Source organism: Nannobrachium achirus (assembly GCF_963921795.1).
Source record: "Nannobrachium achirus genome assembly, chromosome: 15".
In the NCBI taxonomy this organism is placed as follows: Eukaryota; Metazoa; Chordata; class Actinopteri; order Myctophiformes; family Myctophidae; genus Nannobrachium; species Nannobrachium achirus.
Window position 1 is genome coordinate 32,833,315 of NC_137822.1, and position 23,502 is coordinate 32,856,816.

At 42.9% G+C, this 23,502-nt stretch overlaps 1 protein-coding gene across 1 annotated transcript in view; it reads left to right on the forward strand.

Moving 5' to 3' along the window:
- whrna (whirlin a) overlaps positions 1 to 19,643 on the forward strand; it is a gene marked incomplete at both ends in the record, with an annotated part of 264,691 nt that extends 245,048 nt beyond the window's left edge. The window contains one exon of the mRNA XM_080742584.1: positions 19,461 to 19,643. Coding sequence (XP_080598710.1) covers positions 19,461 to 19,643 — 183 coding nt within the window. The remainder of the gene's footprint in view (positions 1 to 19,460) is intronic.
- Between the last annotated feature and the right edge of the window lie 3,859 nt (positions 19,644 to 23,502).

Genomic DNA, 23,502 nt, shown 5'->3' on the forward strand with positions numbered 1-23,502 from the left:
GTCTCATATAGCAGGGCTGTGCAGTGCAGTATACTGTACCTCACCTTGAAACAAACTTAATGCTGCAGTTCAACTTGGCGAATTTTGATTTCAATGACTCAGGTGAGTTAGACTGGACTCTTAATGAGTTTATTGCATGGTACTAAATCAGCTCACTTTATTCACCTTGTAAACGTCACTTCATATGCATGCCTTGAGTATAGTTTTTAGTGCGTAGCCCAACCAATGATGAACAGAGGAAATTAGGGGTTTAATATTTTGGACGAAGGCCACGCCTTGTAGCTGAGCTGTGAATGGAAATCGGTATGCTGAATCCAGACAGCCTTGGGTCAACTCAGGGTTGTCTGTTTCATGGAGCATTGTATACACACGCACGCACGCGCGCAGCCGCGCACGTCTCTGACCTCAAAGCTCTCTCCCAGCCTGGTACTCCAAAGAGATGCCTCTTATGCGAGGATGTTAAAAGATAAAAAAAGATGCTGATTAAATCAAGCACTATAAAGGGAAATGAGAAAGGGCCATTGGTTGAGGAACGCAGCAGAAGAAGATGAAGAGGCAGACATTAAAAAGTAGATACGCAGTGGTGGGCAGTAACTAAATACAATTTACTTGAGTACAGAACCGGTACTTTTTAGAAAATGTACTTTGTCATTTGTACTTTTAAATACTTGAGTACTGTATTCCACCATGGGGTCAATGTATGTTTTATGTGGGGCTGGGGGAGGGGAGGGGTGTACTGGAACTAACAGAAAGGCATGCGATTTAACCACACTAACCCTAGCATCCCTATTCTGGACATGCCATAATAGGCATACATTTGGCAAAATTAGCCGTTAGCCGTTGTGAACTTATAGAAGAGAGTGAAGAGATTTGGTGTAGAGGGAGAAAAGGAGGGGGCCAGGTGTAGATCCCTGGGCGAACCCAGGGGTCCGGGGAACCCAGGGGTCCTTGAGGGAGTTCCAGGGATCCACAGCTAAATGATAGTTGGGAACCTAATGGACCCTTATGGGTATGTAAGTCAGAGAGTGTACAAATGGAACCTCCGAGTTAAATTAACATTGATTTTACAATAGAAATGCCATTACACAGGGGTTAAAATGGTTGAGAATCACTGCTAGAGCCCTAAGAATCTTCTCTTATGGGGGTCCCTGGCATAGCTTTTCAAATGGTGGTCCACGGGCTAATAAGTGTCAGTTTGGGGGTCCTTGACTTGAAAAAGTGTGAGTACCGCTGTTACCGGTATAGGGTTTAAAATGGTTCATTCCCCAGCCAGTGACTTTAGTGCCTGCAGTATATGACAACTAGAGAAAAGGACAGGATGATGATACCACGCACATACGCGCACACACACACACACACACACACACACACACACACACACACACACACACACACACACACACACACACACACACACACACACACACACCGTACCGTATCGTTTCATTTTAATTATGCGTTCTTTATGGGCAGGAGACAAATTGTACAGCAAGGCATATTTTGATATGGATGCTGTTTGCTTGCCCATCGCCCCCTAACCAGCCACTCAGTGGCTACAGACACGTCCTCATCAGCATGGTAATTGCCTGGCAGGTCGTCTGGTCCATGGCTTTTGCCAGAGCCTCTGGCTCTGATGATCTCTAGCCTGCTAATAAGGACGTAATGGCATTGCCAAACGTAGCGGGCATCTAGTTGCGACCAGCACATCTTTCCGTATCTCTGTCAGTCTGTCTGTAACGCCTGACACCGTGGTTCCCCTGACATCACTGTGACATCACAAGTGACATCACAGTGATGTCAGATACTCAGAGTAGCGATCTCCATATATGGGCATAAACAGGTGACATCACAGTGGTGTGGCTGGTTCAGACTGGGATCTCCATGTGTGGGCATAAAATGGATTATATGTTGTGATGTCATAGGCACCACTCTAACAGAATCCCTTTTATGCCCATATTTGGAGATCCCTGATGTCATCAATATTAAGCCCATATCTAACAGGACTGCCATACAGTATATGGGAATGCCCAGATATATGGAGGAAGACTGCCCATATCTGTGTGGCTGGTTCAGACAGGGATCTCCATGTATGGGCATAAAAGGAATTGTGTATGATGTCAGATGTGATAGACATCATAGGATTTTCACATAACGAATAACTGAATAACAATAACTTCTACAACCTCACAACCTGTCACGCTGTGATGCGTTCGTGTTGTGAACTTTTAGATCTGCTATTTTTTGCCTGAATGAACACGTAATATATCAACCGAACATTCATGTTTGCCTATTATGACATTGCCATGAAATGGATGCTGTAGGGTTCATGTGTTTAATTTGAAATCCAGCCACTGTGTGGGTTACCAAGCTGCATATCTGATCAATCATATTGTACGTCAGGCAAGGCTGTGTTTCATATGGCACGCTGCTCCATCCCTGAGCAATATCGCTATACCACGCTGGACATATTTACTGTGTACTGACGTTCATAACGCATAGAGAGAGAGAGAGAGAGAGAGAGAGAGAGAGAGAGAGAGAGAGAGAGATCATTGTCTATATCCCTGCACTGTATGCATTGAGTAACCTCGAGTCGGTACACATAGACACTGTTTTCCTGAATCTTTCTACTGTTTAGAATGATATAGGTTTGTAGTTTACCTATGATCTTAAGCCCATTTTCCACAGGCCCGACACCACACCACTCCACACCACACCGCCCACTTGTGCCAGGTTTTCCACTACAAGGACCTGGGTAAAGTGGTGTGAAGGTGGTACTAAACGTGGTACTAAAAAGTATCCAATCTAGAGTAGGTCTGAGCTAGGCCAAACAGGGCCAAACACTTCATAATGACTGATCACTCACTGACTTTTCATTTAGACCACCAGGATATAGTTGTAATACATGATAATAGAATTTATAATACATGATAATAGAATCTATTGTGTTATAACTACTATTATAATCTATTATAGTGTATTATAATTATCATAGTAATACATTAATACTTTATAGTGTATTATAATCACAGTTATAATCCATTATAGTGTATTATAATTTAGGATATTTGTAATACTAATTTATATTGTATTATAATCACAGTTAAAAGGGTCAATTTGTTTCTTACCGATAGGGGTACTTTTTTGTAATGGAAAATGTAGATATTTTTATGTGGTGTAGTGTGGTGTGGTGTGGTGCTGAAGCTGCAGTCGAAAGGGGGCTTATGATTCCTATTTCTATGCATTCGATGTATTACCTTGTGTTTTCCCTACTTAAAATGTAAGTTGCAGTAATACTGTATACACTGCACAAAATTGTAGAAAATCTAAAACTCAGCAATTACCTTTAAACACTTTTGGGGGAAAAAAGTACATTGTTGAAACACTGTACACTTTGCCTCAGTTGCAATGTAAACTTGTAAAACATAATTTCTATTCCCCTCAATTGTACATACATTATTTTGGTTTGGTATTGTCCCACTTTTGCTTTGGCAATGTTAACGTATGTTTTCTCATGCCAATAAAGCCCTTTGAATGAGAGAGAGAGAGAGAGAGAGAGAGAGAGAGAGAGAGAGAGAGAGAGAGAGAGAGAGAGAGAGAGAGAGAGAGAGAGAGAGAGAGAGAGAGAGAGAGAGAGAGAGAGAGAGAGAGAGAGAGAGCGTGTGTGTGTGTGTGTGTGCGTGTGCGTGTGCGTGCGTGCGTGTGTGTGTGTGTGTGTGTGAGTGAGTGAGTGACTGAGTCCTATTTCCAATTCTCTGGATGCACACCTGAAAAGTTTTTCTTTGTAACCTGAGGATCGAGCTGCATCACTAACTCAATGTTATTAGACGCTTTGAGCGAGGAAAGAAAATCCATGTCATTCCACTATACATATATATCACTTCTACTTGGCACTAAATAAATTGTTTTTATTTTATTCTGTTTTCAATACGAGCCAAGAATAATCCATTAGGTTTCATCCCTTTCCCTGCCTGACACCTGCATTCAGAAGTTCATATTTATTTTTCTGGGATTGCTGTCGAAATCGGAGTGCTCATTTTGGTTCACTTAGCATCCCGTTTTGGTTTGCTGGACGCCCTGTGTACGTGTGCACGGTTGCATTTCTTTCTTTCTCAGTTTATGGGCAGATCTATGTAAGCAGGTCTTAGAATGGGCTTTTAGGTCCGATTCTGACATCACAATCGGGACCTACTGCTGTGCTGAGTGGGCGTTGGGGAGCTGTGGGCAGGCCTGAGAAGGAGGCAGGAGGAGCTGGGAGAGGGTTGGGGAGGGTTGGGCAGGCCTGCTGAGCAGGAGGTGGGGAGGAGTGTGGGGCCAAAACTGGCTCAAGTCTTCCACTCAGGACAAGGTGGTACTGTAGCTGAAAATGCTCTGAAAGCCAGGCAGAAATGACAGGGGCTCTGTATTCAGGAGTGGTAATTTAGCCTCAAACCTTTTGAAAAACGTTTTTGGGACACAAACAATGTTATATAAATTATTTTTAAATGCATGTTGTAGAACCTTTAAATAATTGTAAAAAAAGGCAGGTGCGCCTCATGAGACTGAAGGCCTCGATGTGGAATGAACCTCCAGGCAGGCGAGTGGCCAAGACAAGCAGCCCATGGTCTGCAAGCCCGACGGTCCCCGAAGGCCTCCGGCCCGACCCGTTCATACAACTAAAATAGCGGGCTAAAAATAGCTGCTCTACGAGCTCACAATGTGACGCGTGTTGAGCTTGTAGATTTGTTATTTTGGAGGGACCGTGCCTATGTTCCCCAGGTTCTATGTTCCCCAGGTTCTATGTTCACCACCTAAACCTAACCTTAACCCTAACCTCAGTAAAACTAATGCTGGTGAATGCTAACCTGATGAAATGCTAACCTGCCGATGCTGGTGAATGCTAACCTGGTGAAATGCTAACCTGCCGACGCTGGTGAATGTTAACCTGTTGGGGAACATATAGAACCTGGGAAACAGAGGGGGGACCCCAGTTTGGACATCCTACTGCAGAGTATAAATTAGAAATCGCAAAAGCCTTCGTGGCCCACCCACGTGTTCCAGATGCATTTTCAGAGCATAATGGTAAATCTATCAATTGTGTTCCAGCTTGGATCAATGGAACTAATGTTGTACACTTTAAGTTCCTGTTGTTCCTATCAGTATAACACAATGATAACTCAAAGTTTTAAAGAACAAATACCATGACTTTTCTTTCAGTTTTTAATATTAACGCTATATTATCAATAGAATCGTAGCGTTTTGACAATTATTTGGGGACTCATTTGCAATATGCTGACCTGCCAGGTTGGGAATCGCTGAATTAAGCATAAGCTCCCACTCACCCAGCCACCCACCCTTCGGCTGTTCTATCACTAATCACTGCCATCTCCTCATACTTTCTCACTCTCGATACTCAGTCTGGCCAGGGTCCTATTTGACTCTTATTTCTATTATGGAGGCAAGTCAGGAAGTGACACACGTTTTACAATGGACAACACTGTTGTCCCCCATAGACCAATCAGAAGCCACAGTTAGTTTTTTACCGCTTTACCAGGGACGTGCTGGCCATTGGGAAAAGCGGGACAACTCCCGAACGTCCGGTTCATTCCCGGCCGGTCCAGGCCGGCTATTAGGAAAAGATTTAAAATAAAATGTCGGCCTTTGTTCCATTTTGGTGGCTGGGCGGCCAACAAAATAAATCGTCACTGTCGGGCAGAAACCTCCTATCTCCAAGTTTGAAATTTGTACATTTTTTCGCAAAGCAAAGCCCTGCTTCATCATACAAGGCCGTCGCACAAAATTAGTGAAAACAGCAGATCTACAAGCACACAACGCCTCGCGGTGCGAGGCGTTGTGTGCTTGTGGATCGGCTGTTTTCACTAGTTTAAATCATTTTTAAAATGATAAATACAAAACTAACGGTTTTGGACGTGGGTCAGTGACGTGACGCCCCAAAAAATGTGTTTTTAAAAAAACTTTAAATTGCAGGCATAAAAGTTATTTACTTTTGTTCTACTCACTCTCAACCTTATGGAAATACATTTTGTTTTTAGATATTTTATTGGAATCAGACTTTATTCAGCAGTTTGTTGTACTTGTGCCTAAAATCGTCATATGGTGTGACATGAAAATAATTGTTCATAAAATGAAAATGGAGTACATCTTTCTTAAGTTACTCACTTTATCAAAGTCCTTTATCATAACTAACCAGTGATCCACTATAGTTTTTTGAAAATTAATTATATCTGTATATTTTTTTCATAATCGACACTCTGTGTGAGGCCCATGTTCATGATCTTACAACATATTTTAAATGTATTCTGTCAAAACTTTCTCTAAAATTACACAAATATTTGTGACTCTTCCTGATAATATTCTCTATGTAATCCATAAACATTTTTTTGGTTTAATCATTAATAAAGGTATGATTTCTCACTATTTGGAATGTCACACCAAATGATTTAGTGTCACACCGTATGATCATATCTTCATGTGTCAAAGCAAACTGTGTTTTAACCTACCTATTAGTGAGTACTGAACTTTACTGATTGATTAAACAATTACCCAGGATAACATGGCCTTAATATTTCTGAACAGGATATTATTGTAGGGCTTTAACATGGGATAAGAAAGAATTGTAGTAGTAGATGGATGATGAGGATGTGCACAGGAATGCTACGCACACCTAAGTCTTCTGCCGGCCCACGGCAGAAGGATCCTAAAGGGACAATAAGGCGCATAGCCACACTTGGAGCCAAGGCATTGAAGGCAACATTTTATTAACACCAATTAGTGGAAACAGAACTCAGCATTCAGGTAAATTGCTTTTTTCCGAAGTCTCCTGAACTTGAACACAGCATTTTGTGTTGAACAAATGTAATTAGGAATCATGACATTACACCACATCTCCACTAGCTAAAGAGTGCTGGGTTGCGCAACTCTGAAAATAGCTGATCTACAAGCTCTCGCAGCACAACGTGTTGAGAGCTTGTAGATCAGCTATTTTCGCTAGTTTTGTCTCGGGTCCTACCTTAACACTGTCCACTGTCCAGTCCAGTGAGTCAAAGTACAAAAGTATTAGATCAGATTAGATTATACATTTAGACTGTATTGTACATCAGCCAGTCGTATTTGGTGAGGGTAGCAAACCGGCTGCCTTGTTGCGGTTCTGCTATGCCACAGACAACCTCCTGCTCTTCGTAGAAAATGCAGTCTCGCCCCTTTGGCTCCTCTCTCCTTGCTGGGTCATTGTTTAGTTTCTCCCTGTACTTTCTCGTTCTCTCAGCACTTGTCATTTTCCAGCTGACAAAAGAAAATGGAATGTATAGTTTAAGACAAAGAGAAAATATTGTTTAGATTGAAACAATATGTTAAGGTTTCTGTGAAGGGGTTTCTGCTCTGTCTGATGAATTTGAAGTATCACTGAATGAAGCTAAATTACATTTTATGTAAAAATGTTTAAAACAAATGTTTAAATGTACAAAAGAAACATGGAACTTTGTTATTTGTTGTTATATCTGTAGTTAAATACAGTATAAATCATATGGTGTGACAGTCAAGTCATATGGTGTGACAAGCAGACATGTCACACCATATGATTAAGTGTCACACCATATTACTGTTTTCTCCATTTAGGTTTACCTTGAGGCTACTATGTACACATTAGCATGCTAACAGCATGCTAGCTATAACAAAGCAGCCTAGATCTACATGGAAATATGACCAAAACTTCAAATAACTTAAGCTTTTTTTAAAGAAAAGGTGTCACACCAAAAGACATCCAGAATGGTGAGTTTGTCAACGTTTCAACAAGATGGCATTTCATGAAAATGTTAAAATCATAACTCACCTCAGACACCTGTCTTGCAGTTGTGCTGGGAGTGCTGAATAGCCTTACAGAAGAAGGACCTCTCTAGCCAATAGGTGTCCAAATAATTGCCTGTTTAATTTTTCCAAACTAGTGTCACACCAAATGATTTTGGGTTGGGGGACAAAATGTTTTTGATCAGAAATGACTGAAAACATTATGCTTTGACTTTGAAAAGATATAGGCTCAAAATAGACATTTTTTTTGCCTAAATTCATTTTCAAATGATTTTTAGCAATTCTTTTTCTTAGTTTTATTCAAGTTCCCACTTTGAGAAACAAGGTCAGGACAGTCACACCATATGCGTTTTGCCATGTTTGGTTGAAGATTCTGAAGAAATGAGGAATGAAATGTTTTAATCTTGAGTAAGTTCACATAAAGCTTAATGTCCTGCACAATATTCAGAAGGTTTTTGACAAATATATTTTTTATTTATACATGTTTGACACCGAGGACAGCGAAAACGTTACGTCACGTCACCCACCCACATACAAGGTTTCCACCCGACAACGACGAAATATAACTCATGTAATTGGCCCACTTGTCATGATCTGAAATGGCAAAGTAGCAGCAGCGCTATAGAGAGAGATCTCTCTCTATCAGGGGTGCTGGAAGTGGGGTGCTGAGGGAGCTGCAGCTCCCCTGGTGGTGGTAAGAAAAGAAAAAAAAAAAAAAAAAAAAGTTTTTTTTTTTTTTTTTTTTTTTTTAAATAAGCCTATATATATACACACACACAGAGCTATATTAAAACAATAATGTATTTGACTTTGGGGAATAAAATATGTTGAAAAAAGGTATTTGATTATCACATGGTGACCTAATCACATGGTCACCTTGCCACTTCCGGTCAGAAGGGAAGTCAAATTTAAATCCCGCTTTGATGGCACACCAAAGTCTATTTATTTGAGAACTAGAAACTGTCTATAGGCTCATTGTTGCAAACTAACACTGTTGTATATGGGGAATAAAAAACAGTAGAAAACTGTTACAAAAATAATACCCGATTTTGTAGTGTGTGCGTGAGTGACTGTGTGTGTGCATGCGTGCTGTGTGTTGCACTGTGTGCTAAAATAACTAGTAACTATATAGCTCCTTGTTACACCGTTGTGCGGGGAATAAGCACCCGAAACTGTAATAAAAATAACCCAAAACCAGATAAAAAACGTGAATTTTCGGCGTGCGGCCTTTGGCCGCACGCATGAACTCCTCCAGGCTCAGCTCCCCTTGGGATTTGGGAGTTCCAGCGCCCCTGCTCTCTATAGCGCGCAATGAGGGCCTCTCCAACTCTTTTTCCTGGGCTGAATCAGGGGCCCAGCATGTCCCTGGGCTTTACGTTCGAAGTAAGAAAAGAAAAAAAAAGAAAACGCTGAACGTAGCAATCAGTCTGGATCCCTGCCAGGCTAGCACTCCACTGGCTCAGGGTAATTGATGTGGGCTCAGTAAATAAGATGCTGGCCTTGTTAACCCTCCTGGTCACAGAGGTCAGGTCTGAGAAGTAGGGAGTGGATTGTGTCTGCTTGACTTAGTTATGACTAATTATGGCACACAATACAATCAATGGTATGTATGGCACACAGTTTGGGCGCGTGGTGATTTTCCGATGGCCATAAAGTCCAAGAGAGAGAGAAAGAGATACATTTTCAAGCTCTCGCTGAACTATGAGAGCGGACAGACAGACAGACAGACAGACAGACAGACAGACAGACAGACAGACAGACAGACAGACAGACAGACAGACAGACAGACAGACAGACAGACACACACACACAGCCTTTTAATAATGTTTATACTATTGGAATCTGCTCCAAATTAATTAATTACATCACTAGCAAAAAGCGCAAATCTAGGTTAAATACCAATTAACTCCCCAGCGCACTGCAGCTGTTGACTCTGGACTCGTCTCATGAGCATGCACTAAGTGACCTGCTCCGCTCTCCTCAATGTTACATTAAACTATAGTTTATGGTATTCACTGCCAACTTATGATTAAACCTACTTTCTGGGGGGAGAAGCAAGCAGCAGACAGATAGATTGACAGACAGCTGCAGCTGAATGCACTTGCTCTCAGCCTGGTACGCACTGTGGGTCATCATGACACTGACCACATGTGTGACAGTCGGTAATTCTTAATTTGCTTATTTTACTTGTTAAAAGCAACATTTTATTATAAAGCCTAAATATACAGTAGATATGATTCAAAATGCTGGATTATAATTCTGGACCGGACCTCTCTGCTCTCTCTCGCTCTCTCTCTCTCTCTCTGGGACATCGATTTTCAGGCCATCGGAATATCGAGATTTAGCCACACAGTTTAACCACATGAACCCTAGCGTCCCTATTCTGGGGCCAAACATTCTGTGAGATATAGTGTAAAGGAAAAGCAAGAGGGGGCCTAGTATAGACCCCTGAGGGACTAGGTCTGGTGAACTAGGTCTACATGTAGTAGAGGTTCGCTCATAATGTTGACCTCCCAATAGTCTGACAAACCTTAGATAGTGTGAGGTTGGGGATGGGGTTAGTTATGATGCAGCCAGTCGGACCAACGCAACATCAGAATAATGACATGGGTTTAAGTCAGGGGTCTTCAGAGTTACTACAGGGGGTCTTTCAAATCTTTGTGTGATAGAAACCTTTTTTCTCCTATTTTATATTAACCACTTGAACCCTAGCGTCCATTCTTCTGTGTACTTTGGGGCACACATCTCTGAAATGTGCAGAGGCACAAGTCAGTCAGCAGTTACTTTCGATTTTAGGGGCGACCTTTTATCACAGTGAGGTACGGCGACAGGCAGCTCAGGAGGTAAAGTGGCTGTCTGGGAATCAGAAGGTTCTAAGTGTCCTCGAGCAAAACACTCAACCCCTGACTGCTCCCCATGAGCAGGTTGGTGCCTGTGTGTGAATACTGTGATGCATACGTTGGTAAGGCACAGTGAGTGGTCGTAAGACTAGAAAAGCATTGTGGTAAATGCAAGACAGTGTAACCGAACATAACATGGCGTCACTTCTCCATTGAACTCAATGGACGTGGGCCGCCGCGTTATGTTCTGTTGCCATATTACATTGAATGGTGTGCACATTATGTATACTGTAGGTCATACATGGGCAACTGGCGGCCCGGGGGCCACATGCGGCCCCCACCTTCACTTAATGCGGCCCGCAGGTTGATATTGAAGTACTGATATATTATTGATTGCAGCTGTTGCAATTCCAAACATGGAAAAATGACCCGCTTCAGTCTATATTAGTAGCTTAATGACTAGTATTAAAATGTTATTGTAATTTTTATGTCCAATGTATTTGTATTTAATAACATAAAGTTAACATAAGAACATAAATGCGTAAAAAAAAGGAAATAGATTCCAATTCAAAAATAGCAAATTGAAAAGTTTTGAGCTTGTAGATCGGCTATTTTTGCTATGTACAGTATGCATTGTGGCCCTCTGGAGTGAGTGTGAAAATGTAGTGGCCCTCTCCATCATCAAAGTTGCCCACCCCTGCTGTAGGTAGATTACACAACAATGTGTCAGTTGAATAATATTATGTTTGAGTAAATTGTGTTGTATTCATTTCAGTTCTGAACACCATAACAGCTCTCAAGATAAACTTGCTTGACTGACTTACTTACAGCTATCGCCCAACTTTGGGCATAGGCCACAAACAAGAGCTTTCCAGGCATCCCCGTCCTGGGCCAGGTTCTCCAGCTGTGTATCTCCATGTGTCTTCACATCTGCATCTAGGTCACGCCACCAGGTGTTTCTTGGTCTGCCTCTCTTCCTTCTCCCTTGTGGGTTCCAGAACAGGGCGTATCTTGTAGGGCATTCACAAATAGTGATTTTTAGTATTCGAATTATTCTACCTCAAAGTCTTTGAATTGTCGAATATTCTACAGGACTGGCCAAACTGTCAAATATTAAGTAAGCAAGAGGCGAACATTGTGAAAATAGCCGATCTACATGCTCCGCGAGGCGTTGTGAGCATGTAGATCTGCTATTTTCACAATATTTATCCGTGGAACCAAGTCACATTAAATGTAATACCTACAATTCCAAGTGCTTGTCAGGGTGGGGGTCCCCAGTTCAAATATGTTTATTTTGGGGGTCACAGCCTAAAAAGGTTTGAGAACCCCTGGTATAGATCATTAACAAATTCATTGACAACTCATTTTTATGACTTCCTATCTAGCCAAGCTTTATAAATTATATATTTTTTAAAGAGAAAACAATAATAACTAGAAAAGAAAATTTCTAAGAAATTTTAAGTGTGCCTGCAGCTCGCTAAGTCTGTGCAACCGTGTGTAGCGGTTGGTGTTAGCATTAGCGTTACATTTTTTAACATTAGCATTTTTTGCATAAGCTTTAACATTATGGTTCGTCATATGACACCACCCACATGTCTGTACGACAAACGGTTCACGAGATAAAGGGTCACTTCCTGTTTGGTGAGGGGCACTTCCTGTTTGGCGAAATAGGCCCCAATTAACTCACCCACCGCTATTTTTAAGACCCTTCTAATGGTCCACACCGCCAGGATTTTGCCTACCTTTAACGTGGGCGCGCGCGCGAATCCATTGCGCGATGGTTCACCGATTGCATTCACAATACGATCCAGGCAGGGTAAGCAACAAAGCACTACAGCCTTCCATCGCTCAAAGCGAAACCGACGGAGCGCCACGCTGGTGTTGCACAACATTGAACCGGATGACATTTCGGCAGACAGGATACAGGCGTCGTTGTCCCGCCCCCCCATTTCCGTTCTGGAACATCCAGATCCGTTTTTTGTGAATAGGGCGGGTCCAGAGAGCGCTATGGACGGCGAATCGGCGATCATACTTTTTTGTTTTATAGTTATTAAAGCTAATTGATAACTCGTCATATTCGTCATAAGCAGAGTGGACCCATAACTATAGCTCGTCAAACTCGACATAAGCAGGGGATGAGTTAAGGTTAAGGACTCTTAATCAAGTCATTTGATGCCACCCACGCGTCTGTACGACAAACAATTCACGAGATATAGGGTGACTTCCTGTTTGGTGAGGGGCACTTCCTGTTTGGCGAAATAGGCCCCAATTAAGGTTAAGGACTCTTAATCAAGTCATTTGACGCCACCCACGCGTATGTACGACAAACGGTTCACGAGATAAAGGGTCACTTCCTGTTTGGTGAGGGGCACTTCCTGTATGGCGAAATAGGCCCCAATTAAGGTTAAGGACTCTTAATCTTGTCATTTGACGCAACCCGCGCGTCTGTACGACAAACGGTTCACGAGATCAAGGGTCACTTCCTGTTTGGTGAGGGGCACTTCCTGTTTGGCGAAATAGGCCCCAATTAAGGTTAAGGACTCTTAATCTTGTCATTTGACGCAACCCGCGCGTCTGTACGACAAACGGTTCACGAGATCAAGGGTCACTTCCTGTTTGGTGAGGGGCACTTCCTGTTTGGCGAAATAGGCCCTAATTAAGGTTAAGGACTCTTAATCTTGTCATTTGACGCAACCCGCGCGTCTGTACGACAAACGGTTCACGAGATCAAGGGTCACTTCCTGTTTGGTGAGGGGCACTTCCTGTTTGGCGAAATAGGCCCCAATTAAGGTTAAGGACTCTTAATCAAGTCATTTGATGCCATCCACGCGTCTGTACGACAAACGGTTCACGAGGTAAAGGGTCACTTCCTGTTTGGTGAGGGGCACTTCCTGTTTGGCGAAATAGGCCCCAATTAAGGTCATGGACTCTTAATCAAGTCATATGAAACCATCCACGCATCTGTACGACAAACGGTTCATGAGATGTAGAGGCACTTCCTGTTTGGCGAAGGGCACTTCCTGTTACAGAGGGGGCGGGGCTTAATCAATTACAGCTCATCCCTATTGGCCGGAAAAAGACCAAAGTTGTGTGTGCATTTAAATGAGTCCCCCATTCAAAGTCAATGGGGGTTTTTGAGCGTAGTTTTTTGCGAATTACGTTGCCATGGTAACGCGGATCGGAAAGAAAAGTAATAGCACACCATTCCCGGCCGAGCCGTACATTTTGATGTATATATTGCGGGGGTGGCGTAAATCGTGCGGCAGTTATTACGTGCCGAAATTTCCCCCATTCTAAGTCAATGGGGTTTTTTGGCGTCGTTTTTTGCGAATTACGCCGCCATGGTAATGCGGATCGGAAAGAAAAGTAATAGCACCCCATTCCCGGCCGAGCCGCACGTTTTGATGTATATATTGCGGGGGTGGCGTAAATTGTGCGGCAGTTATTACGCGCCGAATTTTGTGGCGACATTATGTACTTACTTAAGTATGGCGGATTACAATAAGTGTTTTGCCATTGCATTGCATGGCAGGCACACTTAATAAAAATAAGCGAATATTCGACTTCGGTGAACAACGTCGAAGTGACTTTGATATTCAAATATTCAAATATTTGGTGAATGCCCTAGTATTTTGTGATATCAGATGCAGGTTTGCGAAGAGTGTGGCCAATCCATACCCAGCGTCTTTGGAGGATTTATTTTCTTCCCCTACAGGGAGTTAGTTGTCTTGTTCGCTGCCACAGTTCCAGCCAGGTTACTGTTACAACTTGCTTGACAGTTGGTTGAGGTAAATGGAGGGTCAGCAGGGAGACATAAGAACTGTGAGAACACAATTATAGCAGATGAGAACACTTTAATCAATGCTCCCATCTCCCTTCATTTATTTTTTCCCCTCAGTTATTCTGTAACATAATACTAATGATGGATGGCATTTTGATAGCGCTTTTCTAAGCAAGTTGCGAACTCAAAGCGCTTTACAATGGTCCATTCAGCATTCATTCATACATTGGGAAGTGAAGCGGCAACAGTCGACGCCAGCGTCCTCACTTCCCACATTCACACACCAATGGTGGCAAGCTGACACCGACCGCCTCTTTGGAGGAAATGTGGGGTTCGGTGTCTTGGCCAAGGACACTTCGACATGTGGACAAGAGGAGCAGGGATTCGAACCGCCGACGGATCATTGGATGACCTGCTTTACCTCCTGAACCACGGCCGCCCCACACAAATGCGGAGGTGCTCTGGTATTCCCAAACTGGAACAGGGAGGATATAACAGACATTGAGAATTGTTTGTCAAAATGGATCCAAAACATGCGGGGAAAGTGACTGAATTGAAGGCTGAGGGTGGATTGTTGGTTTTGGACGAGGTTGCGAGGACTAGCATAATATCCTCACTGTCGGGCAGAAACCTCGTATCTCCAAGTTTCAAATGTGTAAGTTTTTCACAAAGCAAAGCCCTGCTTCATCATACAAGGCTGTTGCACAAAGGTAGTGAAAACAGCCGATCTACAAGCACACAACGCCTCGCGTTGCGAGGCGTTGTGTGCTTGTAGATTGTCTGTTTTCACTCATTTAGATCGTTTTTAAAATGATCATTACAAAACGAACGGTTTTGGACATACAAGGTTTCCACCCGACAACGACGATATAATGCATGCCAGCAGGCTCAGCCTCAAGTGGTGGATCTTGCAACAAAGAAGTACAGCTTTCCTCGGGGACGTGAACTTTGGCGGGCATGAATGGAACTGAGTGAGTTTCTACACAGGCTTGTGTATAGGAGGAGTATTAGTATTAGACAATGAGAGCGGAAAGAGCAGGGGCGTCAATTGGGTATGGCAGGGGTATGCAGCTGCCATACCCTGGGTCCAGGGGGGAAAATAAAGTCACTTTTAAATATAAATCCATGAATGTCTTTTTTTCTATCTGCGCTGGTTATTATGTTGTTAAATTACAGTAAAATAACTACAAATGCAAAATTTAACAAACTGGTCACTTCAACAAGGTATTATAATTATATTCTCCAGACTTGTATTCTTCCCATCTTGACAAAATGGCATATTCCCAGGTTCCGCAGGTCAGCTGCACAGGTGCAATGCATTATTGTTAATTGTGGCATGTTTACATGCTAAGTTTAGCTGCACTTGAACAACCTTCCAGGCTGCCATATCCAGCCCAAGAAACCGTAGAAACCTGGGTAAAAAACTGAAAATACTAGTTTTTTCAGACATTGTGAAAATAGCCGATCTACATGCTCACAACGCCTCGCAGCGCGAGGCGTTGTGAGCATGTAGATCTGCTATTTTCACAATAGAACCGTGTTATACAAAATGTAATGCCTCTTTTCCATGAGGACTCCCATCTTTGCCATACCCTAGGTTTTGCTGAACTGACGCCACTGGGAAAAAGGCCTTAGATGCTCCAGTAGAATTTTACAGTACGGGTGCCAGTGCTGTAATTCTTTGTTAAAGTTGTAGTATGGATTCTGCCATCCACTTGAGTTAGAATGATTTTTAAAAACAATATATTTATAGTTCTATTTATCGTTCTGCGTGTGGTTGGCCCATAAATTAGTGGCACTTTTGTGCGTGGATTTTAAGAGGCTGTCCACATAGCGAATGGATAGGCTGAGGATTTATTTCCACACTTGCTGATACGTAGGAAACAAAGTTCTTCTTTTGCCAGGAAGGTCAATGATGGATCCTGTGTGTGTGTGTGTGTGTGTGTGTGTGTGTGTGTGTGTGTGTGTGTGTGTGTGTGTGTGTGTGTGTGTGTGTGTGTGTGTGTGTGTGTGTGTGTGTGTGTGTGTGTGTGTGTGTGTGTGTGTGTGTGTGTGTGTGTGTGTGTGAGTGAATTCATTGACTGCTTACCGCTAGTTTCCCGCGTTATCCCATATGTCCAGGGCCCCAGGGCTGCTCTCCATTCCGACATGCTGCCAGGGCCCGAGTTTCCCGAGTTTTGGTCCGTTTCTGAATTATTTTTATTTTTGGACCTCCTATCTACTACTGTAGGCATGATCGCGATCGCGAAATTGCATGTTTGACCCCCATACCAACCCCATCTTTCAAACATGGCAGCAATGTTTGTTTGTTTCATTTGATGAAACACAATGGCTGCTAGCATGAATGCCTGAACGGATTTCCAAGCAGATCTTTTTGTTTGAAAGCTGTGAACAGTGTGCACACACGTGGTGCATGATCTAGGCATGGGCGTGCATGATCCGTGCAGTGCACTATGAATTACAATCCATGGAAGTCTATGGAGACTTGTGGCATCCTGAAACTTCAAAGAGATTTTTAAAATGCAGCGAATGAGTTAAGAGCATCTGCTAAATGCCTAAATTGAAAATTGTGGAGGTGGATGAGAAGGCTGTTACGAGGTCAGGGGTATCTCGGATGAGCCAATGTAGTCAACAACAGACATTTAGAGAGTTGGGGCCGGGGTGTCTGCCAACTTCTCTGAATGGCACTGGGAGGGTAGAGTCCTATCTTCCATTAACCTGGCTGCCTCAAAACTGGCACCCAACTGTGTGTGAAGGACCCATATGAAGTCTGCTGTTAATTCTGAGGACAAAGTCAGTGGATGTTCTGTTCAAGGCCTGCACTGGACAAGAGCTGCAGTGCAATAAGGCTCATATGCACAGCTGCCATATTGGACGCGGGCGGCTGCGCAGTGTCGCGTCGCAGTATTGACGTGCGTGAAGTGCCGCGCGGTAACACCAACTGGATGTGGCGCGGTGCCGCGCGGCACATCCATTTCCCCCGGTGGAGAGAACATCTTCACCGCGTGGCAACGCTGGAGAAATAGAACAGCGCCGTATCGGTGCGGCAGGCCGGGCGGCAGACCCGCGCCTGCGCACACCTGCCGCCGCCGGTGTGGGTTAGTTCATTGAAAATAATGGGGGTTTTGACGCGCCGCGTCCACGCAGCCCTCTTGGTCGAACTGAGTTAGGGTGCTGATGTTGTACATGTTGGCTCACTGGAAACACTCTGCTACACGAGTAGGTATCAAAGTGTGGTCCTGGTACCCTCATGGTTCTTTGAGGGGGGTTTCAAATGGTATCTTACAGGTGTATGGGTCCATTTGGTTCCATTTGCACGCTCTCAGAATTATAGGGGTCTTTGAAATGAAAACATTTGTGAACCACTGTGCTACTCTAAATGGAATAGAGCCTTAATTAGTATACCTAATTGGTAACACTTGACGGAAGTAAGGAAGAGGCCCAATTTATTTTTCATATGGCTGCTGTGCATAGAACCTATTTTCTAGTCAAAGAGGTGGACACCAGGAACTGCTGGACTTAAAAAGAAAAGGTCTGGAGTTCTGTTAGTGGGTGTTTTGTGTCACCCACCTGGTCGATTCTTTTCTCATTAGTGGGCAGTCTTTCTATTCTAACAGTGTAGCAGAAGGCCTTCACTTTGACATGCTGCCAGTCCAGGGACATCGCTTGTGGGATGACTTAAAGGAGTAGTTCACCCCCAAAATGACTTTTTTTCCCCTATTGATTACTCCCATTACTGCCATGGAGACCATGGAGTTAGAAAATACTGATTATAGTAAATATCCTCCATTCATTCCGGATTCCATTGATTGCGCATAGGGACCCAAATGCATTTGGGTCCCCATCCGCAATCAATGGGGGTACATTTATTGTTATGAGATTATTGTCTTAGGAATGTGACAAAAACTCAAAAATATTATTGAACTCAAGTCTCCATGGCGTGAGTAATCAATAGAAGAAAAGGCATTTTGGGGGTGAACTACTCCTTTAATTGACCGTATTCACATGGCAGGCATTTTGCTCATGTCATACTGTGGGATGTGAGGGGGGGATACAAGAGCAAAGTGGCCACCTTTAAATATGACCATTGAAGGTGAGGAAGTTGTGCTGCCTCTTCTGTGGCAGAGCCTGTTGAATGTCTGCTGGAGGCTCTCACAGCTGAGACAAATCCAGCAGTTCGGTAAAGTCTTGCACAATGCACAGTAGTCTATCTACATGCTCGTAAATCTGCGGGGAGATCTGCATATAATGACATGCTCAAAATTGGGACACCAGGGTATAAATCGTTAAGAACACAAGCAAAGCTCATTGCTCAGTGGGTGGGTTGGATGGCAGTTACAAAGACAGCATAATAACATGGTTGGAGGACGTGAGTGTCAAGCTTTTTCTCTTTCGCAAAGAATCTTATTGCCGACCTGCAACAATGGCGAGTATACAGAGGGATTGCACAACAGACATGTGGCATGCCTTGATTCTAAAAGGGGAGAGCTGTGTTGCAGTGGGTTGATGAGATTCCAGGGCTGGTGTACAGCAGGGCTATTAAACCGACAGCTTAGAAGAGCACGCAGGAAGAATCTAAACGCTTATGTTCAGTTAAAGAAGAGTGGATACTGCTTGGACTGGCCGTGGACTGGGTAGAAATGTATCTCTTTAAGCTAAGACAGTGACACTGATATATACCTTTGCCGAGTTAGTAGTTAGTAGATATTAATTTAAGTTCTCTTTCCCCTCTGGCCTTTTTTTGTTATTATTTAAAAACTGGCGCTGTGTGCTTGCTGTGTGCTTGTAGATCGGCTATTTTCACTACTTTTGTGTAACACCTTTGTATGATGAAGTAGGGCTTTCATTTACGAAAAAACTTAAAAATGTGAAACTAGTTTCTGCCTGACAGTGACGATATATAGCCTACTATAATAATCTGTGCAATAATCTTGCTGTTTGATTGTGGAGATTATTGCTACTTATCTTCTAATGGAAAGAAACATATTGTAGAAATCAAACTATTTCCCCCCTATTTCTTTTCTCCCTGTCTCTCTCAGAGGGGCGGTTCGGCTCACAACTGCGGCCAGCTGAAGGTGGGTCAGGTGATCCTGGAGGTGAACGGGGTTTCCCTGAGAGGCCGGGAGCACAGGGACGCGGCCCGCATCATCGCAGAGGCCTTTAAGACCAAAGAGAGAGACCACGTGGACTTCCTGGTGACAGAGTTCAACGTGGCACTATAGAGCCTAATTCATGCTCCGTCGCACGACGGGGTCGCGTGCCGAACATAGCAGACCTACGAGCACGTCGTTCGTGCTTGTAGGTCTGCTATTTTCGGCGCGCGATGCCGTCATTCGGCGTAGTGTTAGTCGCGCTTAGCTCACAGACGAGGAGGGAAGAGGATCATAATGGCAATACCAAGGGGACAGGTTGGAGTCAAAGAGGGGTGGGGGGCGGATCACAAAAGACTGCATCGCAGATCCACTCAAGAACTTTATTTTTGGTATGAATAGCCGAGCCGCGACCATCTACAGTATCTACTACACAGAAAGAAACAAAAAAACTAGGGAGCAGTCAAAACCGGTGAAAAGAATGGCACAACCATATTCGATACAGTAGGAGTCAAAGATGTAAACCTAATGATGAGCCTATGTTAGGACGCAAGTCCAGACACGTGATACTCATGATGTCACTCAGAGGGTGCAAGAGGGTCGAATGTGGACTTTTACCATTAAGACTATTTTTTTATTTTGATGTATCACTACTCCGTTGTAAGTCCTTAAAGGCCAATGTACACCAGATGATACCACAATATACTTGTATGGGATGCAGGAGCCACTTCACATCGTATGAATCTGGTGTACATTGGCCATTTCTGCACTTTATTTTAAGGAAGAAACAAAAGGTATCCCAGCAGGCAACCCTAAACCCAAGTTATTTTTCTCTCAGTGCTCCTACTTTTGGAGCGGTTGTGGACGGAACAACTGGAAAACCGTTGGAAGCCCATCCCTGTGGACGATTTCTATCCAAAGCCCGAGTTATACTTTGGTTGTGTGCAAGTGTCACACACCGAAAAGAGACGATCGACAAGCTTGCAACGCGCGCCTCATTGTGCGACATGGTGTGCAACCATGTATAATCACACGCATTATGGTCCTGTTTGAGGAAAAACTGCACATCTGAGACTGTTACTCGTCTACAAACTCAACACAGCAGAGGACAATGTGGCTTGTGAAATTAACTTTTCAATAACACACCTTGTTTTTGTGTGTATGTACAATTGAACGAATGTAGATACAAATATATATATATATATATATATACTGCATACCTAAAGATGCTTAGATATTATATATGGATATGAAACCCGATATGTTACATCCCAAACATATAATATATTTTGAAAGACATTGATACACATTGACATAGACATTGGTTTTACGGGGTACACCAAAAGTTGCTATTGTTATCACTTCATTTAATAATTAAATATGATTTACTGTCAAGAGCAGAAAGAGCCAAATCACAGATATTTAAATTGTGAAAGTCGTGGACACTAACAAAAAACAAACTTAAATGCTTAGGTCTGCCTCACTGGTGATCTAAAAACATGGCTGGCTTTGGTATACATACTAGTATGTACCCTGCTAGCTTTTGCTATTTTTCCTGCTCCCCCATGTATATTCCTACTGTTCATATGAGATAAAGAGAAAATACCTGAAATGTTCAGTTTTTCCTGTGCTGAATCTCCGGTGCAGATCAATATATTTTTTAATTTAATTTCCCCTGTGTTAATTTTCTGTTGTCCGGAGTGGGCTTGCCATAGCCATGCATCATTCAGCAATTATCCTGAGGAGAGGTAGCAGGGTGACTTTTATAGCACTGGTTCCCCAAGCACCGGTTCGGGACCCATTTGTGGGTCGCGGACACATTTTTATGGGTCCCTTAATTTTTGTTCCATTCATATTATTTCAAAACATTTTCAATAAACAATCCTCAGAAAAGTTACATTTTTCATGAATTAAAAACAAATTTCAATTCTTTATTTCCGTCATTTCATGAAGAAATCAAAGAAATTCCATAAATTAGGACACAAATGTTTGTGAAGTGAAAAGAGCCGATCTACAAGCTCACAAAGCGTTGTGAGCTTGTAGATCTGCTTTTTTCACTAATTTGGATCCCGGGCAAAAGTCTAATCTCTCTTTTGGGTGTGGAGCTAAATAGTTTTAGAGGACATAACTGCAAAAGATACAACAAACACATACTCACAGTGGTTTCTTATGCACGCACGCACGCACACACGCACGCACGCACGCACGCACCACACACACACACACACACACACACACACACACACACACACACACACACACACACACACTCCAGCTGACACACACTCCAGCTGACACACGCGCATCATCATGTGCACATGTTTATGCACGGACATGCACGTTTTATCAGTCAACACCAATTAAGAAGATAAGCAAGCCAATCAGGTAAAGGGCAGGATGAGAAAGGGAGACGGTGGGAGAGATAAAGGAAGCTGAGATGCAGATAAAGACAGAGATAAATAGGGAGAGAGATCAAACAAAGAAACAAATCGCCTCTGTCGGGTGGAAACCTCACATGTCAAAAAGACAGTTACGGTACCTTTAGTTTCAGGTACCGTAACAGATTGACAAGCTTGAAGCGCGTCGCTTTGCGCCACACTTTGAGCTTGCAGATCTGCTACCTTTGATGCTTTGGTGTGACAGTATGATCAAGCTTTCATTTGCAAAATAAATAAATAAACAAACACAAAAAAGTCTGAATATGGACATTAGAGGTTTCTGCCCTGCAAGAACATGAGGGATAAATGCCCTGTAGATGATTTATTTCCTATCAGGTAGAGTGAGGCGGGATGCAAATCGTTTACCTTCGGACAGAAACCTTGTATCTCCATTTTTCAATGTTTTCGGTTTTTCTTTCTTTTTTTGGGGTTGTAAATTAATTCCCTACTTCATTATATGTATAAAAAACTAGACCAGGTCACCTGGTTGTGCCAGACCCGCAATGAAAACTAGTATGGCACTGAACTAACACATGAACACACAGGATTTTATAGTCTCAGCAACAAAGCGTAGTGAGCTTGTAGATCGGCTGTTTTGACTAGTATGGCACTGAACTAACACATGAACACACAGGATTTTATAGGCTGAGCAGCTGGAAATGTTTGTGAGCTTGTAGATGGGCTGTTTTCACTAGTATGGCTGTGGGGCAAATGTTTTGCAGCACTGAACTAACACATGAACACACAGGAATTTATAGTCTCAGCACCACGTGACACGTTGTGAGCTTGCTTTTTTTGTCAAAAGGGAAAGTGTGTCTGGGTTTTATAAATATTGAAGAAATTAAATCTATTAATAAGAGTTTGTGACTAAATAACTACATTGGATTCAATGGAACACATATTTTCTAACAGTTTAGGTCGGACATACAAGGTTTCATGTCATTCCTTGGGGTTACTATTATTATTAATATGTCTGTCTGTCTGTTTGTGTGTGTGCACTCATTCACTTGAGTGTGTCTGTGTGTGTGTGTGTGTGTGTGTGTGTGTGTGTGTGTGTGTGTGTGTGTGTGTGTGTGTGTGTGTGTGTGTGTGTGTGTGTGTGTGTGTGTGTGTGTGTGTGTGTGTGTGTGTGTGTGTGTGTGTGTGTGTGCGCGTGCGCGTGTGCGTGTGTTCCTGCCTGCCTGCCTGTCTGTCTATTTTTTCCGTTAAGAGCTATAAAGAAGGAGACAGCAGACAGCAGAGTGTCTTTTAAATAAAGACAAATAGACATGTCGCAGACATAGGACTGTGCGTGACAGACATTCAGAGAATGATGAACAGATGCTCTGGGTTCTATGAGGAATACCAGGAACTCAACCAAGTGATTGCACGCCATCAAACACATCAAACACAATTTCCAATAAGACCTAGAGCAGTGAGCGGCCTCGCCCACATATAAAAATAGCAGTGAGCGCCTCACTCACATATAGAAATACATTTCATTTGTACAAGTCACATATCTGCTCTGATATGAATACCGCCGTTCTACAATATGGTAACTTATCTTAAGTAAT